The sequence below is a fragment of the Antedon mediterranea genome, chromosome 3, assembly GCF_964355755.1.
Source record: "Antedon mediterranea chromosome 3, ecAntMedi1.1, whole genome shotgun sequence".
NCBI lineage: Eukaryota > Metazoa > Echinodermata > Crinoidea > Comatulida > Antedonidae > Antedon > Antedon mediterranea.
The window spans coordinates 2,904,515-2,928,289 of record NC_092672.1 but is presented as its reverse complement, the minus strand read 5'-3'; the positions used below and the strand labels follow the sequence as shown (position 1 = coordinate 2,928,289).

General features: G+C 31.7%; 2 protein-coding genes across 7 annotated transcripts in view; one reads left to right on the top strand and one right to left on the bottom strand.

Moving 5' to 3' along the window:
- LOC140044522 (uncharacterized) overlaps nt 1-22,583 on the top strand; it is a 37,247-nt gene extending 14,664 nt beyond the window's left edge. Inside the window, exons 4-14 of one of the 6 annotated variants that reach the window (XM_072089062.1) lie at nt 3,521-3,679; nt 4,346-4,426; nt 4,930-4,956; nt 7,162-7,224; nt 11,497-11,532; nt 13,575-13,610; nt 14,972-15,211; nt 15,305-15,376; nt 15,622-15,771; nt 16,333-16,489; nt 21,099-21,239. In XM_072089062.1, coding sequence (XP_071945163.1) covers nt 3,521-3,679; nt 4,346-4,426; nt 4,930-4,956; nt 7,162-7,224; nt 11,497-11,532; nt 13,575-13,610; nt 14,972-15,211; nt 15,305-15,376; nt 15,622-15,771; nt 16,333-16,477 — 1,009 coding nt within the window. In that variant the 3' untranslated portion in view covers nt 16,478-16,489; nt 21,099-21,239. Of the gene's footprint in view, nt 1-3,520; nt 3,680-4,345; nt 4,427-4,929; nt 4,957-7,161; nt 7,225-11,496; nt 11,533-13,574; nt 13,611-14,971; nt 15,212-15,304; nt 15,377-15,621; nt 15,772-16,332; nt 16,494-21,098 lie in introns of all 6 variants that reach the window. The other 5 variants (XM_072089063.1, XM_072089061.1, XM_072089064.1 and 2 more) reach the window with 5 other exon arrangements.
- The window catches only part of LOC140044524 (THO complex subunit 6 homolog), a 69,024-nt gene that overhangs the window by 24,300 nt on the left and 20,949 nt on the right, over nt 1-23,775 (bottom strand). The gene's annotated exons all lie outside the window — the stretch shown is intronic.

The following is a 23,775-nucleotide window of genomic DNA, read 5'->3' as shown; positions in this document are numbered from 1 at the left end:
TTCCAATGTAATGATCAAATACAACAAAATGATGAAATATCTAGGTAACTTGCATAAATACTTGCATAGTCACCAAATGTTTACAGCCATGTTTACTGCATCCTATAGTGCATGACCATCATGTTTTTACTGTAAGTTTTCTTCTGGAACATCTGTCGGTATTTCAACGCCATCCATCAAGATATGTGAAGTCATATTTGGTTAAAGATATTAAAATTGGGCTATGATCATACTCAAATGGTTGATCAGCAGATTTTCTGTCAGTTTTTATATACTTTATCGAAACTGTTGCCTTATAGAAATCCGCAAAGGTTCAGAGCGATGCTTTCTCAGTGGCTCATGAAGTTCTAAGTTCTACTGTTTTTTTTCTTCCAATAAGTTGTTACTTTAAATATAAGATCTTCCTTATCATCTGTCAGTTCGAAAGAATATTGTGTATTATGTGTGATTCGTGATCAGTCTGACTATGTCATGCAGAACCTATCAATGAATTTAACAGCGTTTCATGTTATACCAATGATTCTATTTTGAATTGATCAATCATCCACTCAGTGTTTAGAATATTGGTTCTGATAGTTTAGATAGGTAAATTTGTTTACCCTTTTAACCTCATTTCTACAACGAATCCAATCGGTTTTTAAATGTGTTGGTAGTTTCAGAAATGACGACTTTGGTTGGCAAACTATTAAAATATATAATTACTAATTGTGAAAAAGTGGATCTCCTATCAGTCCTTTGTGAAGTTTAGGTTTAAAAAGTCTAAGCTGATGTCCTCGTGTATTTCTGCTTAGATTGCATCTCATTTGAAGGAAGTCTTCCTTGGCTACACCCTCGAAATCTTTTGAAAATTTTCAATCAAGTCACCATGAATTCGTCTGTCATACAGGGTTGTTAGGCCAAGAAACTTTAAACAATCTTCATATGAATAAGAATGGATAGCTGGAATTTGATTTGTCGCATGACGTTGTCCTCTTCAAGTGCGTTTATGTCTTTTTGGAGAAATGGATTTCATACCTGGACACAGTACGTAACGTAATGTTTGTAAATAACGTTAAAACCGTCTTTATCCATGTGTATAAAGGACTTCTTAATTACTTAAAGTGGAGCTCCACTCAGAAAATTACTATTTTTCATACATTTCAACTATTATTTAAAAATATCATCCCTTATACTTCATATTTTTTAGAATTTTTTTTCAATGAGTACGATTTTCTTGAAAATCACGCCTTTTTGCGTTTTGGGGGGATACCTTGTAATTTCCTATTCTTTTACATGCAAAAGGGGGGTATATTTGAATAATCCTAAAAAATTCATTTCTTCACCAAAAAAAAAAAGTAAAATGTAAATTTATGTAATTTTTCCAGATCTTTCTATTTCTGGTATTTTTATCACGTATACATTGCGCAATTTTGCGTAAATAGACACTTTCCCCCGTTCGAGTCCAATTGGGTTTTTTATTTTGCTAGGGAGTACGATCACGCGACATTTTTCACAATGACACTCTACTGCAGCTGCTGGCGATCTGTTATTTTGTCGCGATGTTTAATTTTTGACGGGCGAAAAGTATTAAAACATTCTGAATGTGACCCTATTATGTTTCACAGTGTAATAATGTGATTATGAGACTATTACTAAAATGTCAAATTTAACGAGATTTGAGAAAGACGTGGCTATATATTCAATAAAGCTAGGCCTACTAGAGTGTAGGTATGTACCGATGCTGCTTGGCCTCTAGCTAGGCTAGGCTGACAGCAGTGAAGTTTGTTTTGCTGGCACCCGACCTTGGCCTACCCATGGGCCATGATAGGGTGCCTGAATAGTTGCTTTTCAGTCAGTCAGGTCTAAGCTTGCACATCGCTTTACTACTCTTTACTACTCTTGTTCTGTATACTATAGGATTTTGTGTTTCACAATTCTTAATGTGAGAGAAAACCCAGGAACGATAAATGGGGCGAAACGACCATGCCTATGAATACATAGGCCTCTAGACAAAAATTCAAGGCTAGCTAGGCTGAGCAGACGGCTGAGCTAGGCCTAGCCCTAGCTTAAAGTTAAAAGCAATCTGATAAGATTATTATGCTGTTGTTGTACAGTGAAAATCATGAGGTTACATGTAAATTATACACACATTCTTATCGGAAATATTACTTAGGCCTAAACAAATCGTATTAATTGTGTGTATAAAATTTATTCCCCATTTTTCGACACATAATTTACCAAAGGGGAGACATTTCATCAATGCGTTGACCGGCGACTAAAACGCGTCAGTCGCTAAGTGTAACGCGTTTTGCGACGTATTGTAAACTAATAACCTCTAAGTTACTGAAAAACTGTAATGTGTTAAAAAACACTATTTCCTGACCGATTTTTTAGAAATGAGTTTTTGGAAAATATTTCCGTATTTTCCTGGTTTTTTTTATGTAATCACTTTCAATTAAACATACTTAAACATGATATAAGCTGAGAAAGTCTGAGTGTAGCTCCACTTTAAGGAGTTTTATATTTGTTATCACCGTCAGCCATGATAGCATAGATGCGAAGGCCTCAAGAAGAAGTCCCCAATTACCACTCCTTCCAACCTTGATAAAGTCCAATAGTTAGGGTTTTTGAAAGCAAAGACTCGATACCCAGGTTTCTCTTTCGAGATTTCTTGAAACAACAAACTTCAATAAAAACTTGTTCATATAGGGGGTCTCTGTTTTCGAAATTTTTCTAAAAACAAATTCTAAGTATTATTACATTATTATAGGTAATATTAATAATTTTTCTAAAAACAAATTTCTAAATATTACTGTATTACATTAATTATTATAGGTAATATTAATATTATAGTAAAAGACCAATCTTTTGGCACATATGGCGTTTCATACATATAACACTTGACCTATTTTTTCCCGACAAAAATCAAAACGATGACTGGTGGACAACATGAAAAAGACAAATTTACAATGACTGGGAAAAGCCTATTAAAAAACTGTGTGTACTTTACAGAAATATGTGAAAACAACATTTTGAGAAAATGACACTTTTATATTTAATTTCCTATGTTTTTATGTGTAAAATTAAATGTTTATCTCATAATTACTATAATATGAAGCATCAGTTGATCTTCAGATATACCTTTTTGGATAGATCTGATGATGTAGATGATTTTCCGTGAATAAAAAAAAATCCTATATTTTGACCTTGTTTGACCTCTTGACCACATAAACTGACCTTAAAACCCAAAACTGAAGATGGCATCCACCCCTATCGTTTTTGTCACCCCACAAAGGATACATTCAACATGGTTGCCTGCTATTAACAAAAAATGCCCCCCAAACTTTTTATAGAGGACTTTTGTGTATTTGGCCTCTCTACTAGTATTTAGTATTGTACTTTAGATATTTACCGGCTAGTCCATTTCTTGCCCAGCCATGTGCTTCAAATATAAACTATTTGGTGTACTATAATAAAAATGAATTTTTTACGTTGACTTGACTTTATAATAAACGTATTTATTGTTTTCTTAAATTTTTAGAATAATGGAGACTCACCAGCTGGCTGAAGCGAAAGAAAAACAGAATGCTAAGCTGAGGGAAGCCTTTGGAATCGGTGACAATTACGTGGATGGCAGTTCATTTGACCCTGATAGAAGGGCTAAAGAAGCAGCAGCCAAAGAAAAACAAAAGAATTACGAGTAGGTTCTTTTTTTTTTTGTGATGCAAGATTTATAGACTACAGGTGTCCCAATATGAAATATCAAGAAACATTATAAAGTGTTGCCAAACCATAGAGGGCACTACAATTATTACAAAATACATCCAAACATGCTATTTAAACAAGCACGAATGTGCAATACTCGGGGTACAGCGAAAGAAGCTGTAATGACGTCATAAGACCGGATGTAACGTCACATACACATCAATAACCGCACTACCAAATACGGCTATACGGTACCATCTTCGAGACGTGATATGGCTGCATCCGGTTTGAAATTTAAAAATCCGGCTCTATAGCTTTGAGGACATGTCCCTGTAGTATATTCATGCTAAATCCGAGCTCAATACTACAACTAATAAGGGAGGAGTAGTACTTTAAAAATCACACTTTTTACTCAATAGTGTCCAGATGGAGGAGGAGGAGAAAATGAGTAAGTCCTAGACTCGGGTACCCCGAGTAAAAATATTTGGAATTAGCATGTAAACAAATTGCATTACCAATTTATTTTTCTTTTAACAAAAGTTTGGTAATTATAGTGAAGCCTACCTGCATTGTAAATGTATTCTCTATCAGCTTGTGTTTTTTAAATATCTAAAAAATACAGAGAAAAATTGGACCAGTTATGTTTGTTTTCTGTTTACAGAATTTTGGAAGAACCAGATTATGAAGAGGAAGAAAAAACCTCATCAAAACGAAAGAAGAAGAAATCTCACAGTCATAGTCGGTAAGCATACTATCTTTTTATTCGTACCACTATATTTACTGTTTTTGGTTTTTATACATTTTCTTCAGTGCAAATACAAATTGTCTTTATTTCTTTCAAAAATGGAAACTAGAGATGACAAATATTTGTCAAAATTTGATAGAATAAAGAATCTAGACATTATGGAAATTTTATTTTTTTTAAAATCATATTTAATTCTTTGTGAAATAAAGCTATCCAAATTTCTGTTCTTAAAATGCTTTGAAATCTATAATTTTTAATACTTGTGAAAGTCTACAAACCAAATACAAAGATTCTCTCAAAATATCACAAACATGTGATAGAAAATACTCAACATGTGTTTTAGCATTTTAATTGATCTACTATCTTCAATTTGTTACCGTACAATTTGACAGGCTAGACGCTTTGTCCTGTTGACAAAACTGTCTTTCACAATTTGTTTTATATCATTATTTTCATGTAAGTAAAATGTCCTTGTTTTGTTTATTATATGCTACTAACAGACGGAGGAAACGTTCAAAACGAGATAGGTAATGTATAGTAGTAAAATGCTTACCATCAATCATCATTGATTTTATCTTGCTTTTATTAATATTGTTGATAGATGTTCTTATGCAAAGTTAAAATATCGTCTCATCAGCAAAACATAAGGATATCACCTGACACACATTTGATAATTATTAATATTACGTTTAAAACATTTTTATTTACATATTTCCCAAAGCTGATCTTTTTTTTTATTATTACATTATCAATTTATTATCATTAATAGCAATAGCATAGTATATGCTGGGTTTAGTACGTACTGTAGTATAATAATGAATATGTCAATTTTATTCTTATACTGTGGGCTAGCGCTTAATTCTCAAAGTGCTTCACACTATTACCCCGTTCATTGGATCAAACACGTACGGTCATCTCCCATAATTATGCACAGTAGCTAGTATTAGTAATAAGCGTAATTGTATTTGACCTTCACATACCAGTGGCTGTATTCACAAATCACACTTAAGTTAGATATTGCCCTTAAATATTAAATATTTCACTTAACTCAATAAATATTTAAGTATTTCCCTTAAATTGTATTTACTTAGATTAGATAGATATATTTTTAAATGTTAATATTTAAGTGTGAATGGTGAATATGGCCATTGGTACCCATTTACACCTGGATGGATAGAGGTGTATAAGGACACAAGCAATGCGACAACGAGCTTTGGTGTTGAACTCCTGATGCCGATAACACACTGTCGCCTGTCTTTCAAATAACAGCTGGAGGATAGGGTCTTTTATTTGTATCCAAACTTGAGGAATATAGTGTATAGATTTACCATTTTGCTATTCATATCCATTTAATGATGTTTGTATAATATTGATTCCCGTCACAAAATAATTAATGTCGTGCAGTTGTTCGGTGCTGTGAAGAAGTGAGAATTTTCACAGTTGTCAATGATGCAAAGTTGCCTTGTATTAAATATTCATAAATGCATCACCAGTGTCTGGTGTTGAATTTTATGAAGCGTAAGAAAAGAATACTGATACTGCTTTACAGTTTTGGCAAGCAAATATGAGCTGTGGCTTGGTGGTTATGATGCTTGACTACCAATCTAAGGGTCCTGGGTTTAAGTCCTGTCATATGTCAGGGTTTTTTTCTCATGACAATTTACAACTCCACTCCCAAAGACTTAATAATAAGTCTTTGTTTATGTAGAGCATCTTGTGTTTATGTTTGTCTTGTGAAATTATTAAATAGTTTATCCATCCTGTAATTGGCGGGTTACTCGCTGTTGTATGAGTATGAAATAAAATATCATATACAGAGTACTAGCTATAAATAAGAACATTTAGACTGTACGCAGTACCATGTTTCAATATCATCATTTTAAGTCTATTTCGTGCCTACTGTAGCTTACCTGGATAAACCAAAAACACAGTAGAACACACTAAGTATTAAAGGGATCATCTTCGGCACCCAACAAAGTCTCCCTATATGGATGTCCCCTGACTAAAAGGGTCTTTCACACCTGTTCCAGGCACGGTTCCGGTCCGGTGCCGGCAAATCCAATTGAACATCAATGTTTCGTTTTCACGTAGCCACTACGCGCATATCAATTGGCGCATAGCTACGTAGAGCGTCATAAAAACGAAACATTGGCGTTCGATTCGACCGACCGGAACCGTGCCGGAACAGGTGTGAAATGCCCTTAAGGGCAGCTGGCCTGCTGAAACACATTATTACCAATTCAAGTCATAAAAGTGTCCACTTTAAAAACTGATGTTCCTGAATAAAGAGTGTCCCAAAACATGGGTTTTACTGTACTGTGGAACATGTACAATATAATACTATGTTTTGTTTTATTGGCATGATTGGTGTACAGTAGTGTTTTTATTTCAACTACTGTAAATAAAATATCAAATTTCATCAACATTATTCACATCAACAATATCAAATGTTTACAAAGCATAAAGAAACAATACTTTCTGTGTGTATTAATGTGAGATTGTTTTAGATAGACACAATTGACAGCCAGGTATAGATTCTATTTTAAATAATGACATAATGATTTTATATCTTACAGTATAATTATTCTGTATATTTCTTCATTGTGTATTATTATAAATATTATATTCCATTACGATTCTAAATCAAAATTCAATTAATTGATATACAGTTTGAAATTATAGAATTATTAATCTTTATATTAAAAATTAACAAGAATTTTGTATTTTTTTAGATCGGAGAGTGAATCACCCGTTAGAAAAGAAAGAAAGAAATCGCATAAAAGAAAGAAGGACAGGTAAAGATTTCACATCATGTGACCTACGTGTATTTACGTGGTCTTGGTTTATCCAACCAGTAATGACCTTTTTAAGTTTGTATAATAATATGTCTTGAATAGGAGGATGAAGTAGTTATAAATATTTCACTAAAGTTAAAATTAAACAATACACTCTTTGTTCAACGGCCAAAAGTAATTTAAAATTATTAATGAATAATTGCTTACTGATTAAAATGGATGATGGTGGTTTTTATTTAATATTGACTTTGCATCAGCCATGTTATTGTACAATTATTCATTCCCCTAAGGCAACTTTTCAAATTATATTTCAGTTGTTCATGTAAAGTTAATTAACAAATGCTTATCTTTGTTTTAATGAATGTATAGGAGAAAAGAAGCTTTTATTTCTGGAAAAAAAATCCTTTTAAGGCAATTATTTAAATATAATAATATATATTTGTGATTTATATTTTGAATTATCTTAATGCCTCTCAAATTAAGCCTCCATATAGTGATCACTTAATGTGTGTGCACTTAAAATGTTTCACTTAATTTTTAAATTAGTTTTTCTTCATATTTTTATGAAAACTGATTTTCTATTTTGAACGATGTACAGTACTGTATGTATGTTGTATTGGTTCTTATCTTACATTGTATATTTATGCGTTATTCACGTTTTTATAATAAATATTATTTCTTAAAATGCTTCAGAAAATATTAAGAACCAAGTAATTTGACACTTAGTGGAATACTTATAGCTACATTTTACAATATAATATAATATTTTTAAATTATTTTTGTAAAGAAAAAAAGACATTGTTGCATGTGTCTTAGATACTAGTTTGTGAAACGTTGCCAGTCGGTGACTCCCATTTGTTTACTCATTAGCATACTCATGAATAAATATGAATAAACATGAGTATATATCAATATTTATGTAACAAGTTCCGCTTGAAAGATTGTTGCTATACTAACCAATTCCCCCAAAAGATTTCCTTACACAACACACGAAACATAATTTATAAATTTCTTTTTTTTTTCTTCATCTTTTCTTTGCCTTCACTTAATAATTGTTTACCTTTAGCAGGCATTAAACATTGAAGGTAAAAGCTGATAGTGTGCATGTGTGTCAGTAATAAAAAGAAACGTAGGATATCGAAGGTTCTGCGACGACACAACAAGAACCTACTTTTAGCACTTTGACCTTTGGCCTCCAGTCTTTGATAGATAAAAAATCACTGTGTGCTCAATTCACGATGGAACATTACTAAATCTATGATTGATATGTTGTGACGCTTCTGAAATAACGCATCATTCATATTTAACTTTTTTTAACTGTTTTTTTAAATGAAATAATCATAATTGAATAACTTCCTTCAAAATAAAATTTGAAATAGAAGGTAAAGAAATTACCAAAATATTAATTTTATTTCCTATCTTTTTGCCCAAAAACAAAATGTGTTCCATTGTAAGTAATGTTGAACGCACAGTGATAAATACATTACTGACTGGTATTTGTGAATAGCGCCACATATTTAATATTTTTGTAAATGATACAAAATTAATTGATTGATTTAATTGATTGATTAGTTTATTTAATTGATAAATTATTGATTATTAGTTTGGAAGAAAAGTCACAAAGGTTTTATTTTTCTATTGTCTCATGGATGACATCACTGTAAGAATAGTAGACTGTAGACATGTCTATTTTAGTAATTTGGTAAAATAATATATTAATTAAAAAAATGAAACTATAACATTTTGTGGAATTTTGTTTATAGGGCATTATATTGTTAGAATATTAATGTACTATTATTATTAGTATGTGTGTAATAAATGTGTCCATTCTAATAATAGGTACCTTTAGTATAGTATTATGGGAATAACTATTATTATAAGATAGATGGCCGATAATCATACACTAACATATTCATAGTTTCTATTAAAATTGTCTACACTCACAAAATGGTATTCTTGTCCAATCAGAATTGAGCCATTGTAACATTAATACTAACTGAGAATTGTGTGCCGAGCTTACATACTGCACACATTTTTAAATTTTTTTTTTATTCATTTGTAATTCTGGAGAGTATTCTATAAATCGGTTCTCATGTTCATTGGAAATCAAACAAGCTGAAACGCTTCCTCACAGACTTTTCAATTTCATGGAACGACGCCAAAAACCTACGGAAAAATAGAATATTATATTCCTCAGTACATCTCTAAAACCAATAAGCATTGTATAAAAATAACTGATTTGCGGTAAATTCTTACTTTTATTGGTTTAGCAAAAGGTCTGTATAGTACAGTACCTGCAAGGAAGGCTTCGCAGGAGTGACGCCGCCAATAAATTTGTTAGGGACGTCAGAGATTTAATGTGATAACTACATTATAATCATCTATGCCAAATTTGATGTACTTAGTTTATTACCAAAAGGATGAAAAATGCAAATTATTGGTTTATGATAGACATGTGCAGACGATTGTTATGCTCTGTTGGTTTTTGTCTTGGCGTGGTATCATGCTATTGAACCACACCCCCTATTGTCACTACTCTACAGATTGTCTTAGTACTACTGTACTACCACGCATTATTGGTATATCTCTTTTCATGTTTATCACATTGTATGCATGATAATTATATGTTATTTCTCGTTTCATTCCTTTTATTGATGTCAAACCGTGTTGTGTAGTTTGCCGTGATTTTGGTTTTCTTCTTTTTTTTTTATTTATCTATCACCCTACTACTCCACTGAGCTCTTAACATGCTTTTCATCCTTCTTTTAATTCACTGTGGGTTACTGTTTGTGTTATAATGATCAATGGTATTTGCATAGAAATATACTGCCTGTATTGAGTGGACAGATTAATTGATTCACAGACAAATTTATGATTTGGCAACCAAAAGTAATTATATGATTCTTATTCTTTATGTACCACCAACATGGTGATATGTAGAGTTATTGAATTATTCCAGAACTAAAAGTATTCTAGCATTTACTAAACATGGGATATTCCATTATTGTGATCAGAATTTATCCTGCTTCAATAATGGAATGATCCTTTAAAAAATACAATTTAAATATTAATAATATTGTATTTCAAATATTCTAATCTCATTACAGGCAGTTTGTAACAATGAATGATTTTTTTAGTATTAATTTCATTGCTCGAAAAAATTAAAAAAATGTACACAGGTAGGAAGAGGTGCAAGTATTATGTGTACATTCTGCTTGACATTCTTTTGTAAAATGCAATTATCTTTAACTCAATTAACATCTTGTTTTTTTTTCATGAATTGTTATTATAGCTTTCTAAAAATTGAGGTACAAATTTTTACATATGAATATTGTAAATATATCGACATTACTTGATAAATTGCAACATTGTATACTTCTTTGTTTATTTAAATGTGTCCTCGTTTTTACACCAAAGATTTTAATTTAAAATTTCAAATTCAATTACTTTGTAACATTCTGCATTCTGGAAACATACATCAAGGTTTAAATGTAAGCTAAGTTCTTGTATTGTTTGCGTTTTATTTTTAATCTTTCTTTATCTACAAATTTAAACGATTATTAAGAAATTGAAATCATTTCATTTACATCTGCTGTCATGAACTCAAAAGTTTATCATTAATACAGATTAAAACAAAATCACAATATTATATCTAAATTAAGATTATTATTTGAATTTACATTTTTTAAAGATCCACCTGGAATTTGATTAAGTATTGTACTTAACCACCTGAATATTGATTAAGCATTATACTTAATAGATGGTGGAACGTATATTAATTTGTCAGTATTTTGTGTGTAGTCTAGGATTGGACAAAAACATGTAAAGGTGTCATATGTTTATTTGTTTTTCTGTCACATGATTTTGTTGGTTGGAGGTCACAACCTCTGACCTTCAATTGTAGGGATATTTTTTTGCATGATTGCCAAGCATGAAACATAAAAATAACAAGATAATGTATTGAAACTACATGTTCATTAAAATTTAATGGAAACATTTTGCCCAAATTCATTTTTACGAACTTTTGTGTTTGCTCAAAAATAAAGAAGAACACTTTAATACAAAATGTGTAATTTAGCATGACATCATCTTTTAGTCCTTCCTTTTTTTTCATTTCTTTATTGTCTGCTTCAGTTCATCCCATCCATCATACAGCCTAACAGCAAACTTTTAAGTTTATATCCAGTCAGGTTTAAAAATTATTTCTTAACTAAAAGTAGTTTTGTTTTTGTTTGGTGCTTAATATTATATTTTTTGGACTTTTTCTCCTAGGATTGAGAGTTCTACACACAACAGTAAACCACATAAGTAAGTTGAAATTACAACCATAATTCCAATCAATCATTATTCTTACTTATACAAATTTAAATTATTTCACATAAAATAAATAAACTTTTGCACACTTTTATTCAAATATAATTTCATTTGAGTAAATTCTACTAATCAACTTAGTTTTCTATATTCATTTCATCTTTTATTTTTGAAAAAATAATACAGAGTACAAAAATTCTCTATCCATTGTAAAACCAATAACAATTTTATTGGTTGCGGACACAATGTGTTATGGCGTTGTTCTGCCAACGTAATCCCTAGATTGTTGTAGAATAAATAAACGGAAAAAAAATTATATTGATTAATGCTTCAATATATTTCAACCAAATTTTGTTAAACAAATATGGTGATGTTACATTTGTAAAAAAATTACAAATTAAATTATTAACCGGTGATATGATTTATAAATTTTATCAAAATTGTTAAATTGAAACGATTGTTCAAATTAAAGTAACCATTATATTATTATTACTAGTATAGTTTTATCGATACTAACAAAAAATATGTATAATCAATAAATGACATTAGTTAGGGAAAATGGTGTGACTGTACTATGTGATAAAGGATTCATGTGAATGCACTGTAGAATGATATTGATACTAATGAAACTTTAACATCAAAACAATCCAACAAGCATCCTAATTAAACTTGCTGTCTTTGCACTTTACTCTATCTCAAAGCTCTGTCTACACTATCAAAAAAGTGTAATGTGCCCAAATATGGTAGTGATATGCCCAAATGTGGTAGTGATATGACATCATCATGTCCATATGGGCACATCACATTTTTTTGTCGCATAAAGTTTGATAGTGTAGACAGAGCTTTATCTATGGTTTTTGGTATTTGGTATTTCTATTCTAACTGTATTCTATGTATGTGTGTTTGTTTTTGATGGGTCCCCCCCCCCCCCTGGGCATTAAACTCATCTCACTTTCTTTATTACTTTACTGACCCAGGTATAGGCCCATCCTTTTTATATTTCAAATATAAGCCCACTCTGGTATATACAGTAAGCCAGTCTTCCAAATTCATAATAAATTATTATTATTTATAGGTCACTCTACTTATTTTTGATCCTCTAAAGCTCTGTCTACACTATCAAACTTTATGCGACAAAAAAAATGTGATGTGCCCATATATGAGCGTGATGATGTCATATCACTACCATATTTGGGCACATCACACTTTTTTTGTCAACATAGTTTGATGTGTAGACAAAGGTTTACATACCCCTCATTGATCCATGTTTTAGGTGACCTCATACCCTAGTCAGTACTGTACATACCCCTCATTGATCCATGTTTTAGGTGACCTCATACCCTAGTCAGTACTGTACATACCCCTCATTGATCCATGTTTTAGGTGACCTCATACCCTAGTCAGTACTGTACATACCCCTCATTGATCCATGTTTTAGGTGACCTCATACCCTAGTCAGTACTGTACATACCCCTCATTGATCCATGTTTTAGGTGACCTCATACCCTAGTCAGTACTGTACATACCCCTCATTGATCCATGTTTTAGGTGACCTCATACCCTAGTCAGTACTGTACATACCCCTCATTGATCCATGTTTTAGGTGACCTCATACCCTAGTCAGTACTGTACATACCCTAGTCAGTACTGTACATACCCCTCATTGATCCATGTTTTAGGTGACCTCATACCCTAGTCAGTACTGTACATACCCCTCATTGATCCATGTTTTAGGTGACCTCATACCCTATTCAGTACTGTAGTTGTTGGTATATTAGAAACAAAATTTGACACATTTAAATAGAAATAGTCAGTATATACATATCATAGTGCATGATGTTAGTAGAAATAAAAAAAAGTACCTAGATAAACATACGAAATAAATCTTTATGTTGTTTTTACATCAAATCTAGATTCAGTAAATTAAGGTTTTATGTTTTTTTTTCTTAGTAGCTTACTACGTATTTATATAGACTAGTTATTATTTTTTATGATAAACCCATTATATAATAATATTACTTTTGAAATTTTTATTTCAGATCACATAGAAGTAAAAAGCATAGAAGCCATAGAAGGTAAGAACATTAATACACTTGACATTTCATAATTTAATGAATGCTGATTAAATGAATTCTCAAATTCCTAATAAACTTGCACGTCATTATGTAAATTCCTTCAAGCAATTTCCAAAACAGTCGCCTACAAGCATCACATTTCTTTGGCGTCAGTGGAAAACATTTACTTTTACAAAAATGATTATTTATACTTTTAAAATGATGGATGGATATATTTTTACTTTAAAATTCAAGCACTAGTATTTTTTTTTATTTCATGTGATCAGTTTGTGTAAAAATCAGTGAATTAAGATATAAAATTGTTATGGCAAAATGGAAATAATTGTTTCAAAGAGAATATTTAAATGTATTGTTTACATGTGAGCATTCAATCAAATACTAGTATCTGCTCGATGAATATATAAATAATTTAAATAACATGAGTAACTTAGACACTTTCTGTAATCAACTTAGACACTTACTGTATTCAACTTAGACACTTACTGTATTCAACTTAGACACTTACTGTATTCAACTTACCAACTTACTGTATTCAACTTAGACACTTTCTGTATTCAACTTAGACACTTACTGTATTCAACTTAGATACTTACTGTATTCAACTTAGACACTTACTGTATTCAACTTAGACACTTACTGTATTCAACTTAGACACTTACTGTATTCAACTTAGACACTTACTGTATTCAACTTAGACACTTACTGTATTCAACTTAGACACTTACTGTATTCAACTTAGACACTTACTGTATCCAACTTAGACACTTACTGTATTCAACTTAGACACTTACTGTATTCAACTTAGACACTTACTGTATTCAACTTAGACACTTACTGTATTCAACTTAGACACTTACTGTATTCAACTTAGACACTTACTGTATTCAACTTAGACACTTACTGTATTCAACTTAGACACTTACTGTATTCAACTTAGACACTTACTGTATTCAACTTAGACACTTACTGTATTCAACTTAGACACTTACTGTATCCAACTTAGACACTTACTGTATCCAACTTAGACACTTACTGTATTCAACTTAGACACTTACTGTATTCAACTTAGACACTTACTGTATTCAACTTAGACACTTACTGAATTCAACTTAGACACTTACTGTATTCAACTTAGACACTTACTGTATTCAACTTAGACACATGTATTCAACTTAGACACTTACTATATTCAACTTAGACACTTACTATATTCAACTTAGACACTTACTATATTCAACTTCGACACTTGCTGTATTCAACATAGACACTTACTGCTATATATTTATCTGAGGTGTTTAATATATTATATTCAGATACAATCAATCAAATGTATAATTTGTTGTTGTTTATTGTATCTTTAGAAAACATCATAGAAACGATGACGAGTCTGAATCTGCCGCTGATTCTGCCCACGAGGTAGACCACACTTCCGATCATCAAAAATCGCAGTCATCCAAAAGATCCCGCAGAAAGGAGCATCATGATTACAACAAATCTGATGAGAGGAGAAGAAAGCACAAATCCCGTTCACCCGTGTCCGATTACTCGTCCGAGTCAAGCCGATCACATAGTCGTAGTCATACACCTCGCAAGAAGCATAGGTCAGTAGTTTCTATGGTAATAAAATGCTTTGATTTATTTTGTTCTGTATTTGAATTAAATCTTTTTTACCTGTGTTTAATTATTATTTACAGGTCTCGCGGACATTCTGATAGCCCCAGTAGACGTTCAAAGTCCAGAAGCTTCTCTCGTTCTAGAAGCAATAGGTATGTGTATCATTCTATTATGAAATAACGAAATAATACAGTCTTTAAATTTCTGGAATTGAAGAGTTCAAAAAGTTTTTGTTCAGTGATTTTTATGTTAACCATTAATAACTGTATTCAACTGTGAATGCAGTTTACCACAAGTAACTCTATCCCAAAAAAATATCATCACCTGAAATATATAAAAATTATTGCGCTTACTACTTATCTTGTTATATTTAATTAAAGTTTGTTTTCTTCTTCAGCCCAACTTATCGTCGTTCAAGATCATACTCACAAGACAAGGAAAAACGAAGGCATTCACGTAGTAACAGCAAAGAAAACGGCAAGCAGTGGTCTCCAATCCGCAAACGACGGGACTCGCCCAGCTTTTTAGATGCCCGTAGAATAACAAGGTACAGATCACATCTGAAAAGATGTTGATAAATATATAAACAAATTGATTTTTCCCAAGTATCTGCTTTCAGAAAAATAAGGATGAAGGCAATATATGGTAACGTATACTTGCAGTGTATAAAGATGAAAGCACAACTTAAACTTGTTCAATGTTTGTGTTGTAAGGCAGTCTTCTTTAAATGTTGATAGTTAAATTTAAATATAAGCAAATTTTTGTTCGTGTTTTTATTCATTATCGAATGCATGAGTCCGCCATTTTTAAGCATGATATGTTGAATTATATTTTTTGGGAAATCATTTTGTCATGGTGGAAATTTTATAATGGCTTTTTAAGTTTTAATGTTGCAATAAATTTATGATTTTTAATATTTTTATCATGTAATTATCATTTAGTAGTCATGGTGATAATCTTTTAATTCTATCAACCCCAAAATATTGGGAATTGGTGAATGAAAAGATTAATTCGATGGTAGATATACTTTTATTTTATCAATGTTTGGTAAACAATTGTGAATAATATATATGCATATAAATGTATTTTTGCAAACCATTTTTTCAAGATCACCTGACAGATATAGGGGTCGTGAGCACCGTAGCCATGTGCACTCCTCACGAGATTACTCATCTCGTGATCATCGAGATCGCCATCATTCTCCCGATCGCAGGGATCACCGTGAAGAGAACCGGGACTACTACAGACGTTGAGCCATCGCATCAGTGTGTATGACAGCTTGTTTTAAGCATCTAAATGCAATCTCACATTCAGCTACATATAAGGCTATGTTTTAAAATATATATGTATATATCTCTACATTGATTATTTACTGAGAAGTTCCTTTGTACATTTCTCGCTGTCATCAAATTTCTCTCTAATGTAATCAAATTTCTCCCTAATGTCATCAAATTTCTCGCTAATGTCACCATATTTCTCTCTAACATCAATTTGCATATTGTCCCTCAAAACCCTTTCTCTTTGTTCCACTAATGTAGAAGATATATAAATATATATATATAACATATATAACAATTTCAAGCTATAGTGAAACAAATTGTTAAACACAGATAATAATAACAATCAATAAATTGTGCAGTCAATGTTTAATGAACTATCGTCTTCTTTGCCATCATCTTGTATTGTCATCTGTCAATCATTAATAAGAAATTGAATGAGCAAAGATTAATAATTAGATGATGATAAGCAATAGACACAATTCTAAAACATCCCAGTGACAATGCTTTGTTTTATATTCAATCAACATTTATTTTCCTATGCTTGTATAAAGGACTGTGGCACCTAATGTTGGTACCTACAACTGTAGCTATCTATCTGTCAGCTATCCATATGAGAAACTATATTTTTTTTTTACTTTTTTTAATAAACCATTTTAATTTCCAAAAAAATAGTATAACAAGAAAGAAAAGTAATATATATATAATCTGCAAATATTCCAAATCAAAGGTTGACTTTGCATCTGAAATATTGATTTTAGATACAACATTTACATTAATAATATTGTTATCTGTGAAATTTACTATTTGTCATAGCTTGATATTGTTGTTTACTAACACATATTCTAATTTATTCACTAAGGTCTAAGTCGGACACTAGATTACCAACAATGCATTTCACTACCCGCTTTTAGAAATATAACATACGCTGCAGTAGTCCTGACAATTTATTTCTTATTAATTTTATCGTTTTCTTGGTTTTCTTAAATGAATATTAAACTTGCAAATATTGTACTCAGTAATATATATGACCCATCTCCTTGGATCTAGAACCCTATAAGCTTATTGTTCCTATAGGTCAACACATTAACCAAATCTAATTCAAATTCAATTCATATCTAATTTCCTGTTTAACTTTGTTTAGCACCTTTATGGATACCGGCGCTATATAAGTCTGATTGATTGATTGATTGATATTGTTTCAGAATTAAAAGGAATTTGATTTTCATAAACAAATTTAAACAGCAAAATTAAACAAATTAATAGCAAACAATTAATCTAAGAGAAGTTCTCTCCATTGAGAAAACATTTTCGAATAACAACATATAAAAGTGATAATTTTCCTTAATACAGCCATTATCTTTGTCTTGTGTTATTAAACCCTTATCGTTTAATTATTACGACAATTGGTATTACTGTAGGTACACTAAAATTGGTGCAATTACCTTCAGTTCACATTCCATACCTATTATGATAGCACAATACATTGTGTGTTCTTGACGTAATTTTGATTCATAAAAAAACATCTCATGTGAACATCAGCTGAGCATGACAATATGATATGGTTTCACAACAGCAAACCCATGTTAATACATTACACAGGGTGCCAGTATGGAATGGCACAGATTATCACACGTCGTTAAAACATTGCTAGATGACGTTGCCGTGTAGAATGAGTTTTCATATTAAATTATTAGTGATCATGTCAAAATTATTCTATATTATTTCAACTAGAAAAACATGATTTTAGTTTTTGCAGAACTGCATATACAGTGTGTATGTTTACCAAGAAAAGCTGCCTTAATAATTGAATGACCAGTTTACACAGATACGCAGTAATAGTAAGCGGAAAACCGAGTAGCTTGTCCCACGTAGAATCTGTATCCTGAGCAGATACCGCATATCTGCTTCGCGTTGTGTATAAATAGTCATTAGGAATAGATTCTTTTTTTTTTCTTACCGTTACCGCTCGTCTGTGTAAACTGGCCTTAAAGAGTAAAATGTACAGTAGTAAGTGAAGTAGAACAATTTTGACATTGTCCCTATAACTAAATAGTTGCTGTACTATTACATGCATGCCATGGAATAGACTTTGAATTGCATTAGAATGGAATATAATTTTGTTTTTTTGCATGGGATCTGTGGCTTCTTTGTATTTGTTATTGCATCTTGCTTTTTTGTAGCTTTTTAAACATACTTTTGGGTGTTGTTAACGTTGCTCTCTCTTCCACATTTTTTGGTGTTTTCCATGTTGCATCAATCATTTTATTTAGTCCGTTTCATATCTCTATATATTGCTTTGTTTATATTGGCTTTTTTTATTTCAAACAAATTGCATTACTCATTTTTTATGTTGTCGTGGAACTTTCAATATGCAAAACATACTACAAAGAAGGAGAGCATAACATCTGTACATGCTCACCAGTCATAATAATAGCTTCATTAATCAAGCAGCCACATGGCCATGTGGCTAATTAGAACACTGATTGCGCAGTAAGTGTTAGCGATCCTCGTTAATTTTTGTGTGGTGTAATTAGATCCTTGATTGGTTGATGATTGATTGATAGATTGAGAGAAAAATTGATTGCTATTTAATTGATCTGTAAAGTTTGCGATCAATGGTTTACATCTATCTATCTTGCTAATGTCTTCCATTCTTTACATGAACGTTTTCATTTTACTTTAAAATGTAGTATTTGTGATCATGGTGGTATTGTACAACGCTATTGATATACTGTGTTGTTTCTCTGTTGGTATTATACTGTATTGTGATTATTTGTTTTATTTTACTGTAATATAGTGTACTGTCTGTTTTCATATTGTATGCAATGAAATGTGTTCATTATGTATAACAATCTTTAACTAAAGCTTTGTCTACACTATCAAACTTTATGTGATTTGCCCATATATGGATATGATTATGTCATATCATTACCATATTTGGGCATATCATTACCCTATTTGAGCACATCACACTTTTTTGTCAAACTAGTTGATAGTGTAGACAGAGCTTAAGAGATGTTATGTTTGAGCTTGTAGAGTTTGTATTTGTGATGTTTTGTTTGAATCTTCTGCTTTGTTTATTAATAACTTTAGACAGAATATTTGAAGTGTTTGTTTTATTAAGGATTTTAGTGATTTGGGATGACCTACGACCTGTGACATCACATTAATTTATTGTGTGTTTGAGTTGAGGTCATATGTCATCCCAAGTTAAATACTCCCAATTATATACAATCTAGAAGCTAAGGCTCTGTCTACACTATCAAACTTTATGTGACAAAATAATGTGTTGTGACCTGTGTCACATCACTACTATATTTAGGAATATCACTACCATATTTAGGAATATCACTACCATATTTAGGAATATCACTACCATATTCGGCCATATCACACTTAAAACTAGTGTAGTGTTGATAGAGCTTTACTAATGTTTCAATAAAATATCAAATCAGTCTATTGTGTTAAATTCATGACGGACGCCCTTCTATCCGCTTGTTCTGTCGCCCTGTACCTGTCGCCCTGTACCTTTAATCAATTCCTATGCTTCACTTACTAAATGTTAATGTATTACATTTTCAATTCCAATTTGTTGAAAACAATCTGATCATTCTTATTCTGCTACTTATGTAAAAGACTGATCTCATCACATATTGTTTTTTTAGAGTATTATCTATTAACATTTAATCATCATTTCAGCGTTTCCGAGTTCTTTTTTTTTATGTATTTAATCAAATAACGCATTTCACTGTTTTTACAGATTATCATGTTTAATAACTAACAATTATCATACTAATAACTTTACTTATTGTTTTGTTGTCAATGCTACTACAATCAGTTTAAAATCATGCTTTTAATACTAATTTTACTGGTGTATTATTTTGCTAACAATCTGAATAACACATTTATAATTTACTATTAACAATGTTAATTTTTTTAATATTTTATAAATTATTGGTTGAATAATACTGAATGCCTGTCTATTATTCAGAAATATATAGATAAACTAATTTTTTTTAAATTTCACAATCAATAATTCAGCTATCTCTCTATTTACACACTACTAATATAAAGTATAGAATTAACTAACATAGAGCATGTTTAGTTGAATATAGGGAATTTTTTAGGTAAAATTGATTCATTAAGCCTGTTTTCCTGTCGACGTTATTCAACGCTATCGTTAACAATAATCGGCGATCTTCTACGTAAACATTGAAATGGTAACGATTTACAGGAAAAGGTACTCGCTATCGTTATCATTTCAACTTGATCGTTTTCAAACGATCGTCGTTGAACTGTTAACTATCAACGACGATAGCGTCGAATAACGTCGACAGGAAAACAGGCTTTAACCGCTAAAGTAGCATATGTATTAGTTATTAATGTATACAGTATTGCAGTGAGATTAGTACCATAAAATCTAGTAGCAACAGCAACAACAAATAAAGGCCAAATCATATTACTTGTACATTATTTAAAAGAGAATATGATAAAAAGTAAAAGTATTTCCAGAAATTACAGTAGGCATATGTGATTTTGTATAAAGTTCACAATCTGTATGTTCTAACACCTAATTTATCATTTTTGTTCGCAGTGCCAGAAAACGTCCAATACCATACTCGAGACCAGTCACAAGCCCCTCAGGATCTGACAGTTCTTACTATTCATATACCAGTCGCTCACGTAGCAGCAGGACGCCCTCACTCACACGATACAGTCGCAGCTGGAGTAGGGATAGCACGCATCGGCATTGACAACAGGCTGTCGATTTATTTATTAAATTTGTAATGCTAAATTGAAAATATATTTGTAGTTATGGGTGGCACCTGGTTAGCTTGATAATACACAGTATTTGTTAAGTAGTGTGATAACATTTTTATTAATAATTAGGGATAAATTTCAGTAAGATTCAATATAATATTACGGTTTCTAATATCTTTTTTCTAAATATTAGCTTAAAAGTAGGATTTATGTAGACAATTTTTCTAGGCCTCAAATCACACTTTGTGACCTATAAATATCAGTCTCTGCAGAGGTCTTGTTGAGTTTGAAGCTAACCGGGTGCCGGCTCATAAGGTGTCCAGCCTGGCTGACTGTGTGTGTGTGTGTCCTGTATATATTATGATGACCCAATCATGGGCTTTATTTATCACTATTACGTGTGCAATTTCTATGTTTCTAAATTGTAGTAACAAAATCTAAAGCTCTCTGCGCTATCAAACAAAAAAAGTGTGATGTGCCCAAATATGGTAACGATATGACATCATCATGTCCATATATGGGCACATCGCATTTTTTTGTCACAAAGTTTGATAGTGAAGACAGAGCTTAAAGATTGTGTTCACTAAATTGACTGTGCATGTTGTAAAAGTGTTGATAAGCCTACAGTATGTTGAGCCAATTTCCTCATTCCATGGTATTATTGTGCCACTTTTGTAAGAAAACCACTTTAAACTGTTTCCCCAACATTGAACAAAATTATTAAATTCATTCTGTTTCACTTTAAAATGTGATCAATATGGTAGTATAATACCATGAAGAAAAAATACCACAATATGGTTTCTGCTTATTTTTAATAATATGCTCTATAATTTTTTCTAAAAGAAATTTCAACTCTATTATAAATTTGACCAAACCATTGTTTCTTTTGGTCAAAATACTATGAATTTCTGTTCTTTATAAAGCTTGGTTTATACATGGACGCAACGCAATGACGTAGGCACAACTCAAGTGAGTTGACCAATCACAAGCGACAGTTCAGTTGTTCACCGCGGTGTGATTGGTCAAATTGTACGTGGCGCGCTTACATCATTGCATTGTTTTTTTTAATTGGGAACCAAGCTTATTTCTATGATTTATGATTTAGCTCAATACCAATACTGACAATCAAGTTTAAAGTAAATACTACGATGTTTAATACTGACTAGTACAGTACTAAAATGTATGTTGATATTAAGGATAATTAAATGTTTACACCATTTGTACTAGAATCAGATTTTAAATTATCGAAGAGGTCAGATCCAATTGTAATTAATGTTTAATATCTAAAGTACGGTAATTAAATGCATTTTATGTTAAACTATTTGTATAACCGATTTTTGTATTAAGGTGCTTTATAGATAGTAATTTGTCGTTAAAAAATTCGCGACATAACAAAACGCCGCAACAGTTGGCGAACGCGGTTGCGTCTCTGGTGGCGTCAAGCTTTAAAGCTTGGTTCCCACTAGCGACGCAGCGTAACGCAATCGACGCAATGTAAGAAAATGCCCTTCCAGTAATTGTGTTTGCCCCCGCCTGCGTGAAATCAAACCTGCGATGTTTGCATCACTGTTGCGTCGTCGGTTCCCACTTGTGATTACGAAATACAGCACTTTGCGTCAATACGTCGTTGCGTTGCGTTCTAGTGGGAACACGCTTTAAGGGTTAACCGTTAAACTTCGTTGTCTACAACGTAATACGTTTTTTGTACAGTTGCGGTATACCGGTAAACGTATCCAAAATACAATAGGCGTGCATACCAAATACATAATTAAAAACCAATCCGTGTAACACATATATATAATCGAATAATGATCTTTATAATCGAGCGATGAAGATATAACGGCGGCAACGATGATATAAACGACATACGGAAAAAGGAAACACATGTTTGTCGTAACAGCCAGACATAATGTCAGTGAAACTTTGCGTGATTTTATAAGTCGTGTCTTCCTACTTTGTTCCGTACACAGTTTTTCTTTTTTGATCAACGTTTTGTAGACGAGACCATATATAATACTAGACGGTATTATAGTAATTAAACCCAAGGAGCACATTGTAACGAGTCCAGTTTCTTCGTAATATATTCCCAACAACATGTTTGCCGCCATTCCAAGCCACAGTGCATAGCAAATGCGTCTATAGTGAATTGGGTTGATTCTAATATACAACACGGGCTTAAACACCGCTAGGTATCTGTCTAACGCAATTGTTATAATATGAACTATTTCTATAGTCACCATATTTTCCCATAAAACAACAATCTGAAAATCAAATAGTATTGCGCTTGATAAAAACAGTCCTATGTACATCCAGCCCATAACTGAGCAAATAATTCGGGAAATAGTTGAGCTTGATACGAATACGTTTGTTTTTGTATGAAGCTGTGAAGATCTCGCGATTGTTAGCAAAAATAATAAGTTTATTATCGAACAAATAGCATAACCTATTGTCAGGATATACAGATGTATATAGTCTCCGCAGGTACTGTACCAAACGTGTTCGACGGGCGG